Here is an 18,012-nt window from a genome sequence, read left to right as displayed (position 1 = left end):
TGGTTCATCTGGAAGAAGTAAAGGCCCTAAACTCTTTCACATCATCTGGGAAGATACTGGCCTTTGGTTTTCTCAATAACCCTAAAACATTACTATAACCACAAAATTATACTCTTGGCTCACTGTTTTCATCCATAGTTATTGTCAGGGTACTGATTGGAAATCAGTGGATGAGAAGAACATTATAGACTAGAGTGACTCGGCACTAACCAGCATAGCACAGAATACAGATACGGCTGTGTTGTCAATGAGTGATGCATGTAAATGACTGGGTTTATTCTCTTTTAAAGCACTTGAAAAGCAGCAGTAACAATAACAAATAGTGCAATAAACACTGCATATGGTACTTAACTGCTGTTACATCAGGAAAATCATTTTGAAAGCTGCCAAACCTCTTAGCTGAATTATGGGCCCGCCATGGTGAGCTTGGGGTCACGGAAGCTAATGGTTTTGTCACGGCTTGTCTAAGCTTGGAGTTCTGGCTTGACATTCCATTCCCATTCATCCCTCTGAGATCACCAACATATAACCCCTAGGTTGTCAACCTTTACCGCAACTGTGTGGTCTCTCATTTTGGTTGACGTCTTGACAGTACTGTATAGCGTTGAGTGTTTTTAAGCCAGTGGTTGTCAGGTACAGATTTGTAATGTAAATTGATTCACTCTGACATAGTCCCTCTGATTTTGTGTTCTGAATCTGATGGGAAAACCCTTTGAAGTCTAATTATTAGCCTCCTATCAGATTTGTTCATGAAAAAAGAGAAATGGTAGAAACATGTAATATCTCCCCAAAAAAACATTTACCTGCCTCAAATTAACAAACCTTAACAACCAGACTGAACATGAGGCCAATTATGTTTTCAAAGTCCCACCAGGTTACTTGTGGAGAAAGCTCACACCTTGATCATTTTCAGACCACTAAAAAGCACACATACACTTGGGCTTCCAAGTGGCACAGCGGTCTAAGGCAGTGCTAGAGGCTTCACTACAGACACCCTGGTTCAAATACAGGCTCTATCACAACCGGCTGTGATTGGGAGTTCCATACGGCAGCGCACAATTGGCCCAGCGTCGTCTGTGTTTGGCCGGTGTAGGCTGTCATTGTAAATAAGAAATGTGTTATTTTATTTTTATTTATTTTTTAACCTTTCTTTAACTAGGCAAGTCAGTAAAGAACAAATTCTTATTTACAATGATGGCAAAAGACCTGCGGGGACAGGGGCTGGGATTTATATATATGTAATATATATAAATATAGAACAAAACAAGAGAAACAACACAACATTACTTAAAGAGAGACCTAAGACAACAACATAGCAAGTTCTTAACTGACTTGCTTAGTTAAATAAAGGTAAAAAATGCCACACGGCTGGAAGGAAGAATACATCAAGCTGTGTCTTCTCTTTTTTGGAGGCACATACTATATGTGATTGTTTGTTGCAGACTACCTGAGTGCTAACAGGGTTGCCAACATAATGTAGCACAGGTACTATATAGACCTCTCACTGAAATCACACCAATTGTGTTTCCTGTAATATATATATATATATATATATATATATATATATATATATATATATATATATATATATATATATATATACAGTACCAGTCAAGAGTCTAGACACACCTACTCATTCAAGGGTTTTTTCTTTATTTGTACTATTTTCTACATTGTAGAATAATAGTGAAGACATCAAAACTATAAAATAACACATATGGAAGTATCATGAAGTATCCAAAAAAGTGTTAAACAAATCAAAATATATTTTATATTTGAGATTCTTCAAAGTAGCCACCCTTTGCCTTATTGACAACTTTGCACACTTTTGGCATTCTCTCAACCAGCTTCATGAGGAATGCTTTTCCAACATATGCTGAGCACTTGTTGGCTGCTTTTCCTTCACTCTGCGGTCCAACTCATCTCAAACCATCTCAATTGGGTTGAGGTCGGGTGATTGTGGAGGCCAGGTCATCTGATGCAGCACTCCATCACTCTCCATCTTGGTCAAATAGCCCTTATACAGCCTGGAGGTGTGTTTTGGTCATTGTCCTGTTGAAAAACAAATGATAGTCCCATTAAGCGCAAACCAGATGGGATGGCGTATCGCTGCAGAATGCTGTGGTAGCCATGCTGGTTAAGTGTGCCTTGAATTCTAAATAAATCACGACAGTGTCACCAGCAAAGCACCCCCACACAATCACACCTCCTCCTCCATGCTTCACGGTGGGAACCCCACATGTGGAGATCATCCGTTCACCTACTCTGCATCTCACAAAGACATGGCGGTTGTAACCAAAAATCTCAAATTTGGACTCATCAGACCATAGGGCTGATTTCCACTGGTCGAATGTCCATTGCTCATGTTTCTTTGCCCTAGCAAGTCTCTTCTTATTATTGGTGTCCTTTATTAGTGGTTTCTTTGCAGCATTCGACCATGAAGGCCTGATTCACGCAGTCTACTCTGAACAGTTGATGTTGAGATGTGTTTCATCATAGCGGTTGATGGTTTTTGCGACTGCACTTGAAGAAACTTTAAAAGTTCTTGACATTTTATGAATTGACTGACCTTCATGTCTTAAAGTAATGCTGGACTGTCATTTCTCTTTGCTTATTTGAGCTGTTCTTGCCATAATATGGACTTGGTCTTTCATCAAATAGGGCTATCTTCTGTATACCAGCCCTACCTTGTCACAACACAACTGATTGACTCAAACACATTAAGAAGGAAAGAAATTCCACAAATGAACTTTTAACAAGGCACACATGTTAATTGAAATGCATTCCAGGTGACTACCTCATGAAGCTGGTTGAGAGAATGCCAAGAGTGTGTAAAGCTGTCATCAAGGCAAAGAATCTCAAATCTAAAATATATTTTAATTTATTTAACACTTTTATGGTTACTACATGATTCCATATGTGTTATTTCATACTTTTGATGTCTTCACTATTATTCTACAATGTAGAAAATAGCAAAAATAAAGAAAACCCTGGAATGAGTAGGTGTGTCCAAACTTTTGACTGGTTCTGTATATCAAAAACTGTCAGCATGCATCACATTTGTGTTGTGTGACTGGCTCTTTTCTGTCTATCGTAGATATAAATGTGTTTATGGAAGTTGTGTACAACTTCCTGGAAGAGAACAAAGACATGCGACAAAGGCGTACGGTTCCTAAGTCCTCTTACGAGAGTTGTTAAAGTCCATCTGACAGATTAGACCATGGTAACACAATGGTCTACAAAATAATTATCTCTAAAATGATCTCTGTCATATTTGTATTACACTTTCATAAGTAAGATACACATTACACAAAACACTGTGACGTTGATGGTAGTTTCTAAACATGCAAGTTTGCAGAGACTGTTCCATTGGTCTTCTTTCAAGCGTCACACCTGGGAAAACTACAAATGGAATGTAATCATGATATAGGCTTGGAGACTCAGGCGCTTGATTATGAACAGAATGGGATGCATTTAATAGTCATTGCAGCGTTAAGTTTCTCTACGTGTAGATGTTGTGTGAGTCATGGGAGATAATGCTGCCTTCTACTAGAAATGGAGAGTTCAGGTAAGGTGGGCTGGTTGCTATCTTTGAGTCTGCCGCTAAGTGAAACAAAATTTACCAAACAATTTGATGTGCTTTGTAATAAGTTAAGCCCAGGCAGATCCTTATGATTCCTACAACACAGGTCGACTTTTCCCCCGCCTTTTTGTACATTTGTTTTGGACGATGTCCAGGAGACATCAGGACTACTTGGCATGACTACTTGGCATGGCTCCTTGTGAGCTATGTTGGAAGAGATGAGAGTTGGGGTCTGAGAGGCGGTCTGTGCCGACTTTGGTCTAACACTTGAGGAAATGTCTGCTAACTGGGAGGACTGCCTTAGAGCTGGCAGCAGTCACTATGACATATGCAGCGAATGGAAATAATGCCTACAGACATACTGTCTATGGAGCAGACTGTATGAAAACAGAATGGGATGGTATTATGTAGGCAGGCGTACAGCACAGACAGCTTTAAACACTCTAAACACACATGCACACTCCCCCTAAATAGCAGACACATGGCTGTGCAACTTCAGTAGGCGTACCTACACATGATTCCTCATAACAGCATTCCCCAGAAGTTACTGATTTGGATTGATTTCCATACCTCATATGGTTCATATCTACATCTAGTCTACCAATGATAAGAGGAGCAATTCACAAAATGGAGAGGTTTGATAGCTAAAGCAGTTATAGGAAATAGAACCATAATTCAGATAATCAGTTATAAGTAACTTTTGTGTTGTGTTTTTTGTCTTCTCTACAGTTGTGTATATCTGCGGGCCTCCGGACACGTTTCTGAAAATCATGAAGCTTTTCCAGAGTGAGATCCCAGACCCTGAGAACTATGCCATCTTCTATCTGGACGTGTTTGCTGAAAGCCTAACGGAGCGCAAACCCTGGCTGAACAACGACAGCCTCTGGATTGATCCCATCAAGGTCTTCAAGGTACACTGCACTGAGACTGACAGGCAAACAGACAGACAAACATGGATGGAGACAGAGAAATATTCCTTCAATTTCATTCATTACATTTGATTAATATAATTTATTGCAGAATCCTTTTTGAGTAATTGTGTCCAAATACTCTGTCAATTAGTTGGTGCAGAACTGTCAGTTCTTTCCCCCCTTCGGTAATTGGAGCCAGACAGGATCACAAGTCTGAAACTGCCATTTGGCATGTGAAATGGATGTTTTTCACTGAGGACATTCAATTCAAAACCTCTCATTCGTGTGTGAATCAGCAGCCTGTCCATCAAAAGAATACTTTCGCACCCCTCTGTTCCAACTGAACCTGTATTAAAGGGAACACAAAGTTCATCAAGTTGAATGAGGTTGACCCACATGTAGCCTACGTGTATGAATTACTGTAAAGTTGTATCTTAAAACATAACAAAATGTTTATAAACAGTAAACAAATACAAATTGCATGAGGTACAATGTATATGTTTGTTGTTTGTCACCAGCCATTGACAACCAGCTTGGAACAATTTTGGTTCACTGATCCATAACTTAACAGTTAACGAGGTAACCCATCACATCCTTTTAATCCAACTCACAAATTTCCCCTAAAACAGGCTTACTCACTGCATTCAAGTCAGAACTGACCTTTGCTTATAATAACAATTAGTGGTCCCACAAATTGCAAAAGGAAATTGCAACATGCAACTTCATAATGGTTCAGACTCCGGCAGGCAATAATCTGTAGAAAGGTCATAACTTACTCCCTGCCTCCCCCCGTCTCTGCTTGGACTTTAATACTTGGATGGACTTAATGAAGGAGAGAGTGTTTTTTTCAGCTAAAAGCCACTTACTTATGCATATTAATGTGTCAAAAAATAAGTGAGTGGGGGTACAGATGCTCCTCTTCCAATTTGGCTGTTAAATGTCACTGACTGCACTGCAGTTACTGTAGTCACCTACTTAGTATTGGAAATGTGGATTCCGGTGTTGAACTCCAAATGAAAGGTGCTACAAATGGCTTTGGATTGATAAAGAAAAGTTAGGCTAATTAACTTGACTGAGTCATCTTAATTAGTAAGTGGTGCAAAACATGTCTGCTATTGGCTGGCAGTTGCAGACATTACAGCGCCTTCAGAATGTATTCACACCCCTTTACTTTTCCCACATTTTGTTGTTACATCCTGAATTTAAAATTGTGCCACTGATCTACACACAAATACCCCATAATGTCAAAGTGGAATTTTGTTTGTAGAACATTTTTTTTAATTAATACAAAATGAAAAGCTGAAATGTTTTGAGTCAATAAGCTGAATATTCCTTTGAGTTTGATGAAGTTATTAATTAGGCATTGGATGGTGTATCAATGCACACAGTCATTATAAAGATACAGGCGTTCTTCCTAACTAAGTTGCCGGAAGGGAAGGGAAACTGCTCAGGGATTTCACCATGAGGCCAATGGTGATTTTAACAGTGAATTAGTTTAATGGTTTCATTATCAGAAAAATGACGATGGAACAACATTGTAGTTACTCCACTTAAATGATAGAGTGAAAAGAAGGAAGCCTGTACAGAATAAAAATATTCCAATGCATGCATCCTGTTTGCTACAAGGCACTTAAGTAATACTGCAAAAAATGTGTCAAAGAAATTAGCTTTTTGTCCTGAATACAAAGCATTATGTTTAGGGCAAATCCAACAAAACACATCACTGAGTACCACTCTTCATATTTTCAAGCATGGTGGTGGCTGCATCATGTTATGGGTATGTTTGTCATCAGCAAGGACTAGGGAGTTTTAAAAGAGAAACGGAATACAGCTCAGCACAGGCAAAATCTTAGAGGAAAACCTGGTTCAGTCTGCTTCCCAACAGCCACTGGAAGACATTCACCTTTCAGCAGGACATAACCTAAAACGCAAGGCCAAATATACATTGGAGTTGCTTACCAAGATGACATTGAATGTTCTTGAGTGGCCTAGTTAAAGTTTTGACTTAAATCGGCTTGAAAATCTATGGCAAGACTTGAAAATGGCTTTCTAGCAATGATCAACAACCAACTCGACAGAGCTTGAATAATTGTAAAAATTATAATGGGTAAATATTGTACAATCCAGGTGTGTAAAGCTCTTAGAGACTTACCCAGAAAGACTCGCAGCTGTAATTGCTGCCAAAGGTGTTTCTAAAATGTATTGACTCAAGGGGTGAGTACTTATCTTATCTAATAATATATTATTATTTTATTTTTCATAAATGTTTTATAAATTGTAGAATTTTTCTTCCACTGAGTATTTTGTGTAGATAGTTGACAAAAATGAGAACTAAATCTATTTTAATCCTACTTTATAACACATCAACATGTGTCAAAAGTCAAGGGGTGTGAATAGTTTCTGAAGGCACTGTAGATGGAGATAGTGGGACACACTAGATGGACACACACACACACACACACACACACACACACACACACACACACACACACACACACACACGCAACATTGCTGCTACTATTTATTATTATTCATCAAAGCTGCTCAACCATGTCACTACTCACTTTAGCACATTTCATTGTCTATAGTGTATATTAATATTATGTATATATTTCCAAACATGGCTATTTTTCTTCATACTACCTATCTATTACTTATTATGTACTTATTATGTATAAATGTGTACTGCACTGTTGTGGGCTTGCAAGTAAGCATTTCACTGTAGTGTTTACACCCTGTATCCTGTGCACGGGACCAATACACTTTGGTTGGATTTTAGATAAACTGAAGAACTTCGTAGAGATTTACTAATACATAGTTAATATTGATTCCTTTTATTGATGGCAATTTAAATGCACAGAAATACCGTGACAAGATCCTGAGGCCTATTTTTTGTAAGGTGTCTTTGACCAACAGGCGAATATCTGTATTCCAAGTCATGTGAAATCCATAGATTAGGCCCTAATGAATTTTTTTCAATTGACTGATTTCCTCATATGAACTGTAACTCAGTAAAATGGCAATATGCTGCACATAGAACGTTGATTGCTTTTGGAAGTTGGTTGTTTATCATTACTATGTCGAGCCATTCAGCAGGATGAAGCTTATTTCAGTATATCAAGGCACGGTACAAGTCAAAACTCAAGTGATGACCTTATATTGAGTCTTTGGCAGAAAGCGTGCTTTTCCATCCAGACATAATCAAACAATATGCAACAAGACACAACTGTCGTGTAATAGCAAATGTGTAACAAGTGGTGCAACTAGGAATGAGGGATAACATAAGCAATATACAGAGTTACCACAGCTGCTCTTCTATGTTTTTGCCTTCTCTTCAAGACATGTCTATAAGTTTAAGTGCATTTGGATACAGCAGATTGTCTATTCTTCACTATAAATAATGTTGTTGCTGTTTACTCATAATGGACTTTTAATTCGACCGTTTAGATTATAAAAGAGGAGACATCTGTTCGTCATTAATCCTACTTCTGGTGTTGACAATACACTTCAAATGTAATGTTTATCATTGACATTTCCACCCAGTAGGAAATCACTCTGCATACCATTAAAAATCTGTCAAACAGTAGTTGGTACATGTTTATGATGCTCTGGGTGTAATTCCAAGCACGTCAGTTGGGTATGGCAGCTCAACACCAACAATTTAAAATAGGATACTAAAATCATTCCAATCCCGATTAAAAGGAAAATGCAGTTGAGAGGTATTAGGTTCTGATTTTAGGACCATGCCAATGCATGGGAGCGGGAAGGAAGGCGGTTTGTATGGCTGGCTGGTTTGATGAAGAGTGTAGCTGCAGGGACCTGTGCAGTGGTAAAGATGGCTGTACTAGATTGCTTTGGCTCGGTAAATGCTGTTTGACTTGACATGAAACTAGAGTTTAATCCAGGTGCTGAGCAAATGCGTAGCATCTAATTATTGTGTGACGTGTTTGTAGAATGTATAGCTCTGGGACATCCAGAGTCTGTATTAGTTGGGACTCCCTGAGTTGTGAATTGTTTTGGTGGGTTGCGACTACACCAAAAAACCCTTTCCTGTCAACTCAGGTGTATGTGTAATTTCTAGGAACTCTACCCACCAGACGTGAAGTGAAATGTGTCCCTCGCTATCAAATAAACATATGAATCAACTTTTATCAAATCCGTACCATATTCCTGCTGTGTAGACAGTGGTAGATTTTGTGGTAGGAAGTCTCACGTGAATTGCCTGGTCTGCTGTTTGGACAAAAGTTGGATTCATGTTTATTTGATAGAAAACGATGCACAACTCAGGGATTCCAAGTATTACACAGACTACCGATGTTGTGTCCCGAAGCCAAGTCCCCTATGGACTGAGGTTGAAATTACATCCCTGTGTAATTCCACAGGAATGCTCCACTTTCTCATTGTTGTCTCTCTCTTCCGCCCAGTCTGTGTTGGTAATAACATACAGGGAGCCTGATAATCCAGAATACAAACAGTTCCAAGATGAGCTCCACATTAGAGCTCAGAAGGACTTTGATGTGAACATAGAACCCTCTCTGGTAAGTTGTTTGAAATCCTGCCACATCTCAGCATCAGAGCCACAAAGTTTATTTGTTGAAAGGCTTTTACACCTTTGATAGGATTCTCCACACTAGAAAAAAAGCACTGTGTTTTTGAAATATCTTTCGAAGGACCCAAGAGAGATCATAAATTCAGATCATTTATACATAGTTATTAATGGACGTCTTTGATTCATGAAAAACTTCACTCTTCTTTGTGAAGATGTATAGCCTTTTGGCAGACTAAGTGTAATGCAAACAGATATTTAACTAGAGACAGCCATAGACCCATGCCTACAGGGGTCAAGGTAGAATTCCAGGCAAATAGTAAACAAAGTCAATCAATCAATCAAATGTTATTTGTCACATGCTTCGTAAACAACAGGTGAAATGCTTACATACGGGCCCTTCCCGACAATGCAGAGAGAACATTTTTAAAATAATAGAAGAGAATAACACAAGGAATACAATGACTAACGATAACTTTGCGATGTGCACGGGGTACCAGTACCGAGTTGTTGTGCAAGGGCACAAGGTAATTGAGGTAGATATGTACATATAGGTAGTGGTAAAGTGACTATGCAACAGGATAGATAATAAGCAGTAGCAGCAGCATATGTGATGAGTCAAATGCAACAAGGCTCGATGTAGATAGTCCAGGTAGCTATTTGCCTAACTATGTAGCAGTCTTATGGCTTGGGGCTAGAAGCTGTTCAGGTTCCTGTTGGTTTCAGACTTGTTTCAGACATGAAGATCATGAAGAATACTATCTTGCTGGCTTATGTACAGACCTCCATTCCATTCCTTTCAGATGGATTTCATCGCTGGCTGCTTCTATGATGGCTTTGTGATGTATGCTAAGGCCTTGGAGGACACGCTAGCTGAGGGGGGCTCCCAGAACGATGGAATCAGCATCACACAGAGGATGCAAAACCTGCGATTCTGGGGTGAATATTATGAGTTGATCATGGTGATGTGTTTAGTTGACTTTGCATTCATCTATTTGGTGTCAATTGGGAAGGAAAGAGGTATTGCATTTGTTAAACCCATTGTTGCATTATGGGTGATATGAAATGTCTAAATGTGAAGGTTTTCTGTGTTTAAGGGGTTACAGGACTTGTGACCACAGACAAAAACAATGCCAGGAACACTGATTTTAACCTCTGGGCAATGACAAACCAGGAATCGGGAGAGTATGGGGTAAGTGATACTTCTGCAGGTAGATCAATTTAAGCAAGACATCTAAAGCTTGTCTATTTTGGAAGCCACTCACAGAAAGACACAACTTGCTATTTTATTTTCAGGCTTTGTTTTTCTGGCAAGTTAACTGTACAGTTGTGTTCAGGTCAGGATACTTATTACTATTTCAAAAAGGACCAATAGTTTATAAACATTACACAATACATTTGTTGCTAATTTACCATAGTGGTAGACAGTGCACCATTATTTTATACTGTTTGAATTGTGGTCTGAAGTGCACAAAATGCACAGTGGTGGTGACTGCAGCTCATGGCTCTGACTGGCTCAGATAGACTGATCACTTTGGCATCTTCATGATATTTGAGCTGCATGTAATGATGTCATGCAAATATGCTTTGATGAGTGGCCATATGTTCACTATGACAAAGGTACTTTTAGGTTAGTTTTGAGTGTGATTTACAAGATAACCCTTAAGAGTTCTCCAAGTAAACATTTGGCATTATCAATATGTGTTTTCCTATGTAAACTTTAATTAACATTGTTCATTTTCAAATTCCTGCTTTTACAATATCCCACAGAGGTGATGAGGGATGCAGATTATTTATACAGTCTTATTTATAGTTATTGTTTATGGCTCTAGCCAACATTTCCATAGAAATGTATATTTCTAAACTACAAAAATATATGTTGTCAAAAGATCAATTTCTTTACTTTATGGTTTTTATATTTTATATTTCAGTAGTAAATACTAGTAATGAGTGAGAGCAGGGCTTTTGGGGGACCGGTCTAATCTGTTACAGATGTTACAGTTGCTGTAATTACTGTAACAACAATTTCCCTCGAAATTCCTCTCCACATAATGAATTATGTGGAGCTGAAATCCCAATGCTTTTCTTGGGAATTGCCAAGATGCCATCAATGTAATTAAAAGTAAATGTTCAACATCATGCAAAGGCTATTACTGTTTGGTAGATACAGTATTCTGGAGTACAGTACTCTTTTAATGATAAGATGTGTAAAAAAACAAAACTTTCCCTGAAATTCAAATGAAGATATTTGTTTATCTTGTCTTGTGCTCTACAAACACTTCCATGACTCTCTGAACTGTTACAGAGTTGCTCTCTGGATGACAAAAATGTTCCAGATTGATCAGAGAGTCCACTAACCTAACCAAAACTTCCCGGTGTGAATAAATAGATTGATCAGAGAGTCCACTAACCTAACCAAAACTTCCCGGTGTGAATAAATAGATTGATCAGAGAGTCCACTAACCTAACCAAAACTTCCCGGTGTGAATAAATAGATTGATCAGAGAGTCCACTAACCTAACCAAAACTTCCCGGTGTGAATAAATAGATTGATCAGAGAGTCCACTAACCTAACCAAAACTTCCCGGTGTGAATAAATAGATTGATCAGAGAGTCCACTAACCTAACCAAAACTTCCCGATGTGAATAAATAGCTGATTAGAAAGACACGGTCTGTAGAAACCAGCAACTAGTGAATCCATTGATAAATGTTTGAGTTGAGTGGTCCTCCTGCTCCACAACAAACGGTTACAACCTGAATTGTTTTTTACATCCCTCTGAGTGGGGCTGCCCTTCCCCTTCACAGACTGGCTAGCAGTGAGACCCAACATGCCTGTTTGGCCCTCCACTAAGGAGGCAGGCTAAACTGACATTCTCCAGCGACTGGTTAGAGACATGGGAGTCATGTTTCACAATGTCCTTCTGTGAAAAGGGAAGCTATTGACTGGGCTGACAAATCCCATAGCATCAAACAATAAACCTCCCATTGCTAGAGCTGAAAGGCCACCGTTTCTCAGACAACCTTTTCCAAACAGCTAATTTGTCTGAAAAGTTGCCAGTTCTGTTAAGTCAACAATATTGTGTCTTGCTATACATATTAGTATATGTTAATGTTGAACATTTTAGTCACATAGTTATTTATTATGGACATGCCCCAAAAAAGCATGCCAAAGATTTGCTTTCTTCACTGATGGGCTCATATGTTTTAAAGGCACTGAACAAGAGTAACGACTATTTTAATATGCAGCTTTAATGCTACTGTGAATTTAAACAGGCACTCATTAGAGTGATACTGTGCTTTGTGCTCTTATTTGAAGTGGAGAAAACAGCTCATTTTAGTTAGGTAACATGCTCCATTTTCATCCCTCTGAATGTATCATTTGGCCATGGGAATTTCTGACATCGCGTTTGTAAAAATTGCATAAACGTTTTCTTGATGTTTTGCAGCTTGTGGCCCATTACAATGGAACTAACAAAGAGATCATCTGGTCCTCAACGGAAAGGATTCATTGGCCCAAAGGAAGCCCACCTCTGGATAACCCACCCTGCGTCTTCTCTTCTGATGACCCCACCTGTGCTGATGGTATGTAAAGTAGGCTGGCTCCTGTACAAGTCATTCATAGTTAAGTCAGGTGCTTATATAGTAGTACAGCAGTTTGACTAATTCTGCTACATGTTGTACCATCTACGTTGATTCTATTTCATGTGCAACATGTTTTTTCATGGAAGGAACATATGGATGAAAAAATGTGGCTACTGTAGAAGGAGCAACATTTGTTATGAAGTAATATACATGTATTAGCTAATAAATAATAATTAGGTTGGCAACTGCAATGTGTTGATATGGTATCTATAGATATTGAATGAGGGGGAGAGTGTTGACAAGTAACAATCTCTCCAAATAGAGTCCATCCACAAATAATTATCTGACTTGTGAGTCTGGCTGTCTCAGTGGTATATGAGGAAGACAGGAGGGAGACACTCAAGCACGATGATATATTACAGTATGCCTGCTGAACAAGGTTAAGAGGCAGACAGGATTCTGCCATGTCTAGGAATGACCTTCTGACTCAGGTAGCATGAGGTAGACTGAAGGAGAACTGTAATGGAGCCACGCAGAGGGTCACTTATAGGAGGATGGTTGAAAAAGGCACATTTGAAAAACTGCAGTGATGCAGCAAGTGGAACGTTACATATATCTCCAAGACACCAATTAGGACAGTGTGAGTTTAATTTAGGAGAGTGTGAGTTTAATTTAGGACAGTGTGAGTTTAATTTAGGAGAGTGTGAGTTTAATTTAGGAGAGTGTGAGTTTAATTTAGGAGAGTGTGAGTTTAATTTAGGAGAGTGTGAGTTTAATTTAGGAGAGTGTGAGTTTAATTTAGGACAGTGTGAGTTTAATTTAGGAGAGTGTGAGTTTAATTTAGGCCAGTGTGAGTTTAATTTAGGAGAGTGTGAGTTTAATTTAGGCCAGTGTGAGTTTAATTTAGGAGAGTGTGAGTTTAATTTAGGACAGTGTGAGTTTAATTTAGGACAGTGTGAGTTTAATTTAGGACAGTGTGAGTTTAATTTAGGAGAGGGTGAGTTTAATTTAGGCCAGTGTGAGTTTAATTTAGGAGAGTGTGAGTTTAATTTAGGAGAGTGTGAGTTTAATTTAGGAGAGTGTGAGTTTAATTTAGGAGAGTGTGAGTTTAATTTAGGACAGTGTGAGTTTAATTTAGGACAGTGTGAGTTTAATTTAGGAGAGTGTGAGTTTAATTTAGGAGAGTGTGAGTTTAATTTAGGAGAGTGTGAGTTTAATTTAGGAGAGTGTGAGTTTAATTTAGGACAGTGTGAGTTTAATTTAGGAGAGTGTGAGTTTAATTTAGGAGAGTGTGAGTTTAATTTAGGAGAGTGTGAGTTTAATTTAGGACAGTGTGAGTTTAATTTAGGAGAGTGTGAGTTTAATTTAGGAGAGTGTGAGTTTAATTTAGGAGAGGGTGAGTTTAATTTAGGAGAGTGTGAGTTTAATTTAGGAGAGTGTGAGTTTAATTTAGGAGAGTGTGAGTTTAATTTAGGAGAGTGTGAGTTTAATTTAGGAGAGTGTGAGTTTAATTTAGGAGAGTGTGAGTTTAATTTAGGAGAGTGTGAGTTTAATTAAGGAGAGTGTGAGTTTAATTTAGGAGAGTGTGAGTTTAATTTAGGACAGTGTGAGTTTAATTTAGGAGAGTGTGAGTTTAATTTAGGAGAGTGTGAGTTTAATTTAGGAGAGTGTGAGTTTAATTTAGGAGAGTGTGAGTTTAATTTAGGAGAGTGTGAGTTTAATTTAGGAGAGGGTGAGTTTAATTTAGGAGAGTGTGAGTTTAATTTAGGAGAGTGTGAGTTTAATTTAGGAGAGTGTGAGTTTAATTTAGGAGAGTGTGAGTTTAATTTAGGAGAGTGTGAGTTTAATTTAGGCCAGTGTGAGTTTAATTTAGGAGAGGGTGAGTTTAATTTAGGAGAGTGTGAGTTTAATTTAGGAGAGTGTGAGTTTAATTTAGGAGAGTGTGAGTTTAATATAGGCCAGTGTGAGTTTGATTTAGGCCAGTGTGAGTTTGATTTAGGCCAGTGTGAGTTTGATTTAGGCCAGTGTGAGTTTGATTTAGGCCAGTGTGAGTTTGATTTAGGCCAGTGTGAGTTTGATTTAGGCCAGTGTGAGTTTGATTTAGGCCAGTGTGAGTTTAATTTAGGAGAGTGTGAGTTTAATTTAGGAGAGTGTGAGTTTAATTTAGGAGAGGGTGAGTTTAATTTAGGAGAGTGTGAGTTTAATTTAGGCCAGTGTGAGTTTAATTTAGGAGAGTGTGAGTTTAATATAGGCCAGTTAGTTTAATTTAGGCCAGTGTGAGTTTAATTTAGGAGAGGGTGAGTTTAATTTAGGAGAGTGTGAGTTTAATTTAGGCCAGTGTGAGTTTAATTTAGGAGAGTGTGAGTTTAATATAGGCCAGTTAGTTTAATTTAGGCCAGTGTGAGTTTAATTTAGGAGAGGGTGAGTTTAATTTAGGAGAGTGTGAGTTTAATTTAGGAGAGTGTGAGTTTAATTTAGGCCAGTGTGAGTTTAATTTAGGCCAGTGTGAGTTTAATTTAGGAGAGTGTGAGTTTAATATAGGCCAGTTAGTTTAATTTAGGCCAGTGTGAGTTTAATTTAGGCCAGTTTGTTCAATTTAGGCCAATGTGAGTTTAATTTAGGCCAGTTTGTTTAATTTAGGCCAGTGTGAGTTTGATTTAGGTCAGTTTGTTTAATTTAGGCCAGTGTGAGTTTAATTTAGGCCAGTTTGTTTAATTTAGGCCAGTGTGAGTTTAATTTAGGCCAGTTTGTTTAATTTAGGCCAGTGTGAGTTTGATTTAGGCCAGTGTGAGTTTAATTTAGGAGAGTGTGAGTTTAATTTAGGCCAGTGTGAGTTTAATTTAGGAGAGTGTGAGTTTAATTTAGGCCAGTGTGAGTTTAATTTAGGCCAGTGTGAGTTTAATTTAGGAGAGTGTGAGTTTAATTTAGGCCAGTGTGAGTTTAATTTAGGCCAGTGTGAGTTTAATTTAGGAGAGTGTGAGTTTGATTTAGGTCAGTTTGTTTAATTTAGGCCAGTGTGAGTTTAATTTAGGCCAGTTTGTTTAATTTAGGCCAGTGTGAGTTTAATTTAGGCCAGTTTGTTTAATTTAGGCCAGTGTGAGTTTGATTTAGGCCAGTGTGAGTTTAATTTAGGAGAGTGTGAGTTTAATTTAGGCCAGTGTGAGTTTAATTTAGGAGAGTGTGAGTTTAATTTAGGCCAGTGTGAGTTTAATTTAGGCCAGTGTGAGTTTAATTTAGGAGAGTGTGAGTTTAATTTAGGCCAGTGTGAGTTTAATTTAGGCCAGTGTGAGTTTAATTTAGGAGAGTGTGAGTTTAATTTAGGCCAGTGTGAGTTTAATTTAGGCCAGTGTGAGCTTAATTTAGGCCAGTGTGAGTTCAGTTTAGGCCAGTGTGAGCTTAATTTAGGCCAGTGTGAGTTTAATTTAGGCCAGTGTGAGTTTAATTTAGGCCAGTGTGAGTTTAATTTAGGCCAGTGTGAGTTTAATTTAGGCCAGTGTGAGCTTAATTTAGGCCAGTGTGAGCTTAATTTAGGCCAGTGTGAGTTCAATTTAGGCCAGTGTGAGCTTAATTTAGGCCAGTGTGAGTCTCCCTGAACAGCAGAAGGCAGATTGTACAGTCAACTTTCCTGACAGTTCTTGACCACGGTGACACCATTAATCGGAATGCAGCAGCCACTACTCTTAAACCTTTGGATGTCGTCAACCATAGTGCCCTTCGCTTTATCACAGGTGATAGTTTTAATACGCATCACTGTATCCTGTGTCAAAAGGTTGGCTGGTCCTCATTAAAGTCCCGTAGATCACTTCATTATTCAATTTTTGTTTACAAAGCTCTAGGTCTTGGTTAACTCTTGAGATTCGTCGGGTCTCCATCGAACTAGGTAAATCCGCTTTTAGTTACACATTTTGGACTCCCTGGTGCCACTAGGGAATTTTGAAAACCCTAATGATAAATGAGTTTTGATTGACATTAATAATTTGTTTATGATGCCTGTGATGTTCTAATGTAATGTTGTTTTCAGGGAACCATTGAAAATTAGACCCTGGTCTCAATTGGGCCCCCCTGATTAAATAAACGTTTTTAAAAATGTTATGAATTGTTTGCGAGGTTTAATGTTTGACTTATTACATTAAATAATTCAGTAATGATTGGAAAAATGATGGCAATCATCTGTTTTTATCGCTAGTAAGAAACCGCTAGCCATTGGCTGCTAACCAATGTTCCTTCAAAAAAAAATCAGCACTGAGCATATTTCAGGTCTGCTGAGCACAAACTTGAACATTGTGAAAATGCAGTCCGCGTTTACTGAGTGAGCGTTTACTGTGAACACAGAGGCGGTACCCAAGTAGGCTACTGTGGATATTTGATCATAATGTAGGCCTACCAGAGTGGCCTAACATCAAAAACAATGGAGAAAATGCATCCCATAACAATTTTATCATTCACCCTACAGTAGCAGTCAATGTCTGGTGTTCAATGTAGGCCTACATTCCATGAGACTTTTGAAAAACAAAAACATGCAGGACTTGTCCTTCAGACAAGGAGGTGACTGAAAATGTTGTTTTGTTGTTTGATGCAAAAAAATACCTTTACAAAATAAAATGCATTATTATTCCCATACCATTATCACAGTGAATCAGACAAATTATGCCACCTTCTGCCTATTGGCTACTTAGCTTATTCAAACCGGTCTCAAAATACAACACTGCCCCTTTAAGAAAAAAAAGCTCTTTACCTGACTCACTTTTCAAATATGTCTAGAATTGTAAACATTTTGTGCTCTTGCAGGCAGCAATCACTCCCTTATTGCTGACTACAAATGATCTATAACTGGGCTAATAACTCACTAACTAGTAAAGGATATGAACAAATGTGCACACATGGCTACGTGCAGCTCTTGCTTTTATCTCAAAACAAGCGCATCTACTCATGACCGCTCATGCAGTAAACACAGTCCAGATCAAAGTACAACCTACAACCAAATCTCTTGCATTGTTAGTTTTGTTTCGGTATGTTGCATTGAAAGTGGATAATATTGCATTGATTCGATCACAATTGCCACAATAAAGGGAAACGTTGATAGTGTTAACAGGGAAAACTCTAGAACAGTGGTCACCATACTTTTCTGAGTCAAGATCATCTTCTGAGTCAAAATGCAAGCCGAGATCTACCGCTCAGTAATTTTTTTAACATGACTTAAACGTAAGCCTATGAAACATTAACCCTTTTAAAACTGTACTGTAGCAATGAGGTTTGTACAGTAAGCTATAGGCCCTGCCTATAAATGATCTACGCATATTGGCTTTGCTTGAATTGCCCTGCCAATGCATTATTTAAAAAATTTGAGGTAGGCTATATGAACACACCGGTAATAGATCCATCGTTGTAT

General features: G+C 38.3%; 1 protein-coding gene across 2 annotated transcripts in view; it reads left to right on the top strand.

Annotated features, from left to right (window-relative positions):
* LOC110523562 (atrial natriuretic peptide receptor 2) overlaps nucleotides 1-18,012 on the top strand; it is a 58,048-nt gene that overhangs the window by 3,520 nt on the left and 36,516 nt on the right. For both annotated transcript variants that reach the window (XM_021602361.2, XM_021602362.2), the window contains exons 2-6: nucleotides 4,313-4,494; nucleotides 8,919-9,032; nucleotides 9,844-9,979; nucleotides 10,138-10,232; nucleotides 12,488-12,623. In XM_021602361.2, the coding sequence (XP_021458036.2) occupies nucleotides 4,313-4,494; nucleotides 8,919-9,032; nucleotides 9,844-9,979; nucleotides 10,138-10,232; nucleotides 12,488-12,623 (663 nt within the window). The remainder of the gene's footprint in view (nucleotides 1-4,312; nucleotides 4,495-8,918; nucleotides 9,033-9,843; nucleotides 9,980-10,137; nucleotides 10,233-12,487; nucleotides 12,624-18,012) is intronic.

This window comes from Oncorhynchus mykiss, chromosome 5, assembly GCF_013265735.2.
Source record: "Oncorhynchus mykiss isolate Arlee chromosome 5, USDA_OmykA_1.1, whole genome shotgun sequence".
Taxonomy (NCBI): domain Eukaryota; kingdom Metazoa; phylum Chordata; class Actinopteri; order Salmoniformes; family Salmonidae; genus Oncorhynchus; species Oncorhynchus mykiss.
The sequence above is the reverse complement of the archived record's forward strand: the minus strand, read 5'-3'. Positions and strand labels throughout refer to the sequence as shown.